The sequence below is a fragment of the Miniopterus schreibersii genome (genome assembly GCF_964146895.1).
Source record: "Miniopterus schreibersii genome assembly, chromosome: 13".
In the NCBI taxonomy this organism is placed as follows: Eukaryota; Metazoa; Chordata; class Mammalia; order Chiroptera; family Miniopteridae; genus Miniopterus; species Miniopterus schreibersii.
This window is the reverse complement of record NC_138113.1, coordinates 42,350,500-42,357,798: the sequence shown is the minus strand read 5'-3', so window position 1 is coordinate 42,357,798 and position 7,299 is coordinate 42,350,500. Positions and strand designations below refer to the sequence as shown.

The 7,299-nt window shown below is 47.7% G+C and overlaps 1 protein-coding gene across 1 annotated transcript in view; it reads right to left on the bottom strand.

Moving 5' to 3' along the window:
• Window positions 1-375: 375 nt before the first annotated feature.
• Window positions 376-7,299, bottom strand: part of HK2 (hexokinase 2) — a 58,805-nt gene continuing 51,881 nt past the window's right edge. The window contains exons 15-18 of the mRNA XM_081156244.1: window positions 7,028-7,211; window positions 5,581-5,736; window positions 4,346-4,579; window positions 376-2,641 (exon numbers count right to left, since the gene is read on the bottom strand). Coding sequence (XP_081012370.1) covers window positions 2,497-2,641; window positions 4,346-4,579; window positions 5,581-5,736; window positions 7,028-7,211 — 719 coding nt within the window. The 3' untranslated portion in view covers window positions 376-2,496. The remainder of the gene's footprint in view (window positions 2,642-4,345; window positions 4,580-5,580; window positions 5,737-7,027; window positions 7,212-7,299) is intronic.

Below are 7,299 nucleotides of genomic sequence, written 5' to 3'. Positions count from 1 at the left end.
AAGAAGTTAGGAAAGAGTATTTCATTGTCCAGAACACCAATATCTGGAAGATAACCACCCTGGACTAATCCAGAAGCCAAGAATGCCGAACTGACTCTTCTCAAGAATGTCTACTCTCAACTGTTTTTCTTTAGAACACTCGGGGGTTTAGCTGGTAGTGTTTTCTGAATTGCAATTCGCTTAAGGCCCTTGAATAAAACTTTGTCATTGAATTCTAGTGAAGCCTCCTGATTCATTTATCTACCTGGCCAAGCACATATAGTCAAAATCATGACACCCATAAATTATTCATACTGACCAAGAAGTACAAATATGCCCCAAACATATTTGAAAATATGACTGCACTCTTGAAAATACTCATGAATCACACATGGGACATTTTGAAAAATGTTAAAATTTATTAATAGGTAACATCACATAGTTAATTCAACTAGTTCTTTATTATATATAACAACATCTTCACTAGACTGAGTGCTCAAGGATTTGAGATGACCTACTATTCAGCACATCCCAGTCCAAGATTGAGATTCACTGTATTTACATCAGGCAAAGCAGCAGCAGCAGGGAACCCTCACCTAATTGTGGGAACACAAACATTCAAAATGCATTTGCCAGTGTTCCTATTTGGAAACCTACAACACATCTTTCATAGCCACATACATAGATCGACCTTTAAAGCATGAGCGATTTCATAGATGGAGCCTAATCGTCAAGTTTAAAAGTTAAAATTCATCTCCACTCCTTGGGCATCTTTTATACACAAATCTAGACACTGTTCTCAGTACAAGTTTGATAAATGTGCAAAAATTGGATGCTATTGAAGCTTATCTTTCCATCTTTCTGTTTTGACCCTTATATCCTACCCAATAGTGTTACTCAATAGTCATCCCTTCTTTATAATTCAGCTTTCACGCTTAGTGTGTGGGTGTCGTATTTTAGGCATGAAGTGGGCCTAAAGATTCAGAATTAACTTCACTCCTGTATGAAAGTTTTTACGCCACTCTCCTCATCTCCCCCCCCCCCAACAGTTTGAAATAAATAGCTGTGTGTATAAAAACAGCTCAGGCTAGAGAAGCCCTCCACAAGCTTCCTGTAAAACATTTACAAAAACCAATTTTGCTAGGACACAAATCCCCCAAAGTGCTGTCCCTGAGGCTTCATTCCATTGTTTGTTTCATGGTTTTGGTTTGTTATCAACCGTCAGGCACATTTTTTTTTTTAAATGTTTTTGGTGGCTTCTTTTATCTTGTTAGAGAGCTTCAAAATTCTACCGAGTGCCTTGAGAATGAAGATTCCTAAGCGATGAGCTGAGTCCTTTGGTTAACATCCAGGTAATATTGCCCCAAGAAAGTCTCTCCACCCAGCAGCCAGTGGCTGTGGTCTCTTCAGCCCGCAGGCTCAGCCTCTTCCCTCTCCCTCGCTTCCCGCGGTTCAGAGTCTGCAGGGAAAGGAGCGGGAGGGAGCTGCCCAGCCACTCACTCACCATGAAGAAGCTTCCCTTCTCTTCCCACAGGTGAATGAGGTATTTCTACTAACCAATCAATATTTTCACCTTCCATCCTTTACTCAATCGACTTATGAGGCCAGATCTGAGGAGACCCTGTGTCTCTATATACATGACAAACTAACATATAAATACATACATACAACAGATCATTACGTACAGTATCCAGGTCAAGGAGCACATGTACTTTGTGAACTAAATAAATTTCAAACATAAGTTAAAATGAAAATACAGTGTTTACACTTCTGCAGGAAAAATTTTTTTTTAAACAGGCCGAAAAGTCCCCCACCCTCCCCTAAAGTTCCATGGCCCGTGGATGACTCGTGAACCCACAAGGAGATGCGACAAGTCCACTGGCACGACATGTCGACTCGTGGCTTTGGTACTGCGTGCTCAGACTCAGGATGCTCTAACTCCAGGCAATGCTCACAGCGACCCACCGGCGATGCTTGCACACGAGGCTGAAGAGGGGCTGCCGCAAGGCTATCCATGGCTCCCCTCCAGGGCCGCCCCCCCCCCCTTCTGCCTGTGGGAAAATCAGGCTCAGGTTAGTGGAGATCTCCCAGGTCTCTGAGAACCAGTATCAACCTTGGGGGATGCTCTCCACCTAGAAATGTCAGATCCAGGGTCCATGGTTCAAGGTAAAGCAACCGTAACTTTTCATTAGTGTCCCCATCTTGTAGGATTATACAGGGACATGGAATTCAGCCAGGAGGATTGCTAAAGGTTAATATTTAAGTTTTAAGAGAGCCAAGGGGAATGGCTGTGATGAGTCTGAACAAATCCTTACTTCCAATTGCATTGATCTCAGGAGGGCCAAGGCTTGGGCACTGAACTCTACAGTGAGGACACCCAGAGACAAACACATGCTGGCAAGGTCCTCTCTGCCACCGTAGGACTGAAGGGTCTGTCTCTGACACAGGAGATGACATCTTATAATTTAAAGCAGGGAAGAGGGGAACCAGAGGAAGTCCCTTCTGACTCCAGGGACTTTATCGCTGTCCAGCCTCACGGATGCGACAGGCCACTGCAGTGATGAGAGCTGCTCCCTTCCCACTGCCGTCCTCTGACTCCAAGAAGGACACGTCACACTTGGGAGCCAGGTCCTTCACCGTCGCGTGCATGACTTTGGCGAAGCTGGAGAAGTTGGGAGGAAGACACAGAAAAGAAACCTTAGTCATGATTGCTTTGTGTCCTCAGAGATGAGACCCTATGAAGTGATGCTGGAAACCCAGGAATAATTAGATGAAGAAAAGAATGACAGCCATAGTATACTAAACACTCGCTACGTGTTGCGTATCAGAAAACTGAGGCTTGGGGACACTAGCAAAATGCCCAGATTCTATGTCAAAGCAGGCGAATGGAGAGCTAAGGTTCAAGCATCTGAGATTCTGGCCAGTTGAGTCCTTAAAAGTAATCAGTGAAAGAGGAGTTCAGCAGCCATGGATGCAACAGGTGTGCCTAGCAGAGGTGCACAACCTGGTCATGAACTGTGGAGCGAAGGACCGAACCCCACACTTTCTGTTTCCCGAGGTACTGACTCACATCAGGCACAGCTGCGTCCAAAGTGTCATTAAAAGCAAGAGAAGCAGGCTCAGGGGGCTGCTGCTGGGACATTGCAGGGACCTGCCCTCCTCACCTGTGAAGCCAAGGACAGAGGCTCCCAACACCAACCCCCGGTGCTGGTAGCTGGGCTTCTGTCCTCTTCCCCAACCCTCATCTGGGACTTAGGCTCTTATTTTAACAGTGACAGTGAATATCAACAAAAGGGACTTGGGACTTCTCAAGGGCCATTCTTTTCACTAACTGTGTAAACTCTGGGCAAGTCTCTCAGCTCCTTGAGGCAACCCTGGTGACAGCAGGTAACCAACTGACAAGTCTCTCTCTCCTCACTCCACCCACCTACTGCCCAGGCCAGGGGCACAGCTCTGTTATTTTAACTTTTAGCTGAAAGGCTGCCCAGGGGGGGAAGGACCAGGGTATTCTCTTACTTTGAAATAATTTGTTCAAAACCTATGCAAATGAGTGAAGAAGGGACAAGAGAAATGGTGATCAGAGTTGAGAAAGGAGATGGAGAAAGGCAGGGAAAATAACAAAAAGAAAAGGGGATTCCCTGCTCCCATACTGGGAGCGGGTGCAGCAGGAAACCTTTCTGTAAGGGGCCACACAGCAGATATGCCTTCAGCTTTGTGGGCCGTAGGGTCTGCTGTGACCACGCTGCTGTGGTAGCTGAAAGCTGCCGTGGGCAACACAAACGAGTGGGCGTGGCTGCGCGCCAATAAAACTTTATTCATAGCCCCTGCTTTAGACAGTAGGAAAAAATCTTGCCCCCGAAATGTATGTTTCAGCATACATTTACCAGAATGTTCGTAAGAGCACTGTCTGTAATGGCCAACACCTAGAAATAACAGTAGCATAACAAAGGTACACTCTACAGCCCTGAAGATGAATGAGCTACAGCGTGGACGCACGTCCAAACCATAAACGCCGTGTGGGAAAAGTCATGCCCAAAAGAAGAGATGCCACGTGATTCCCCTACAGCGGGTTCAGAATTAAGTGTGACAATGGAGACACATACAGATGCATGCATGGGGGAAAGGAAGCGAGGGACCAAGCCACCTTAGCACTTGCTGCAGGCGGGGAACAGTGAACAGTGCAACTGGGGAGGGGCTCACAGGGGGCTTGGGTGGGGAAACAGGCCCGCTTCTGGTTAGTAATCTAATCTATAATATATACATTATAGACCCTCGTTGGAATGCCTGATTACTTGCTCTAAGAGAAAGCAAGAAAAGAACAGAGAGAGAGGGAGAAGGATGGACTGGGAATGCAGAGGTCGCTCACTGAGGATGGAGCTTGTAGAGGGTGCCGTCCACACCCACGGTCACTTTCAGAGTATCCAGCCCACGGTTTTCTCGTATCTTGTCCACCACGGCGGCCATGCCAGCGCCGCAGAGCTGGGCTGCCCTCCGCGCCACGACGGTGCACACCTCCTTGACGATGATGCTGTCGTCACAGGTGCTCTCGAGCCCCAAGTGGCGCAGGATGGCCCGGACCTGCAGCAGGGCCAGGCAGTCGCTGGGACGGGAGGGAGACAGCAAGTGGTCAGTCACATGCCAAGGGCGTCCAGGGCCTGCCACTCTAGGAGCCTGGCCATTCGGGAGCTGGTGTAAAGGCTGATACTCAAAGCAAAAGGAAATTCGCTGCCTAGGTATCCCACTCACTTGGAAATAATAAAGACAAGATAAGGCTCGTATGTGGCAGTTGGCAGTTGCAAAGCTCTCTCATGTCTGTTTCTCAGCAGGACAAGCATCGCTGGCCAACATCAGATCCCTGTTCTATTTCTACTTCCCCACTCTGGGTGGTCTGAAATCCACTCGTGCACTAATTATGAAACAAATGTAAATAAAATTGTAGGAAGAAAATAAACCCTAGTATATAAAGGGAACCACTTGAGAACTCTGGAATCATCTTCTCGCACATAAATAACATGTAGGATATGTCCTTTCTCTTCACTGGTGCAGACACCCTTGGGCCCCACTCATGTTCGTTCCTGCTTTTCTATACACCTGAGAGTAAAGACACAGCATTAATTTTTAAGGGGCTCTGAGATTCACTGTTCTAATTTGGAGCAGACGTTTTCACCATTAGACAGTGAGGGAGGCTTTCATTTAATGAGCTACCACACAGCCTCCTTCTGCACTGCCTGAGCCACCTCCGGTGAGGAAGACCCTCCGGCCAAGCATAAGTGCTGTAATAGGTTATCTTCCTCTGTGCATTCCGATTTGCATCTTAGGAGCAGATATCTTTCTAACTTTGATATTTGATCTAAAACCCAATATTACTTTGCATGGGCTTATGCCAGCTTGGCATGATTTTTCATGGGAATGTTATATGTTTTCCCTTAAAACCCCAACTGTCCATAAGATACTTGAAATATACACTATAGATATGAATATGTCAGCAGCTAGACTGACCTTTCTGTAAGCCACACAGATCTGGCTTGAGCTGTGGAAATTCGTCAGCTTCTCTGTCCATGAGGACATGGTCCTACCCTACTCCAGGACCTAAATTCTCACCTCTCAATCTGAGACAGGAACTTGGTTTCAAAGATTCCCCTTGTCTTGAGTCGCTCTGAGATGCGACCACGGAAGAGCAGCCCACGCTTGGTGAAATCGATGAGGATGTTTCGGACAATCTCGCCCAAGTACATGCCGCTGATCATTTTCTCAAACCTGCAACGTGGGTGACATCCACGGAGGTTAAGTAGACAGGTGGCGGGATGTGATGAGACACAGACAGACCAATTCAGCCACCCCGGATGCATTTGAAAGCAGAGGGCATGCAGATACCCCTTGAGGGGAGAGGAAATGCTACTTGATTCAGTTGGGCAGGATTCCTGGTGTTTGGTGAAGCTGGCTACAGTGCCCGAGGCCCACAGGGTTCCCTGGAATTGGCCCCACCTTCTGGGCTCATTTCCCTTCCAAGGCTTCTTCCCGATTCCTCAAGAAGGAATACATTCCCAAAACTACCGCACTTCCAGGAGAAGGGTAGGAGTCTTAATCCTTGACCTCACTAGGCATTTAGCATGCTTTCTCTTAGACCTAATCACTATCACATAAGTAACTGGTGCCAGCTGGAGATGCCCTGTCCTGGCCACCAAAACTGAATGTGACTACTCAGTGGCTGAGGCTCTTTTGGACCCAAATCATGTCTTACAAAATCATGGTTCCCAGTTTCAACCAAGGCCCCATGACTCTTCCATCTTGCTTTACCCCAGCCTGTGACCTCTACTCTAGACAGATGTTTCTCAAAACATAGTGTGCAGTGTCTTGGTCTCTGATTAATCTGGTTAGGAAACACTACAACATCTCCTCGTGGGAAGAGTGCTGGATCTTACACTACTGCCTTTCAGCTCAGGTTCCCCCACACCGTACTAGGGCCTTTGTGACGCTGGGGCTGGCCCCCCTCCAGTCCTGTTAACAGAGAGCACTACACACTGGACGGAGGGAGGAGGCGATCCTGTCTGCAGCCTGTCCCTGTCTGCCTCGCCCCAGCGATGTTTCTGCTTCTTCATCCTGATAGCATCACTGGTTCAACTCTTATTTGTTTTCCCCACCATCCCAGACCTAGGTCTCAACACTCTCTCTCCCACCTGTCCTCACAGTCCTAGGAGCGGGAGCTGCTTCTTACATGTACTAACTCTGTATTCCTCAGTGTCCCCCTTGTCTTTTCATCCCTCTAAAGCTTGTGACCAGTTCCCTATATGAAATTCTCCTTGCAATATAATGTTTTGATTTGTTTTCCCAACTGTGCTTTGAAAACATCGCAGTCCAGCAGGGGGAAAGGACTTACCCAGAACTTTCCAGATGTGTTGGACAAGAAACCCTTTCCTAGGAAATCCCTTCTATTAACATCTCAAGAGAACGAACGTCGTGGGCTTTGCTGTTGTAGAGGACCTGATTACTTGTCACCATCCAGTTCTGGGATACACGTACCAGAGGCCACACGCAGTTGGGTGCCTACCTCTGTTTGCCGGGGTTGAGAGAAAGCTCATCCACAGCCACATCAAATTCTGTGCGGAAGTCATCTAGGCACCCGTTGTCCCCAAAGGCTCCCCACTCCATGTTGACACACATCCGCCCCTCTTCCCCATCCACCAATTCCACGTTCCGCATCTCCTCCATGTAGCAGGCATTGCTGCCGGTGCCTGCCAATCACAGAGACATCAGGGCCTCACTCAGCATCGTCTCCCACCCACCTGAGGCCAGGTGTCCCCATGTGGGAAGGACAACCTA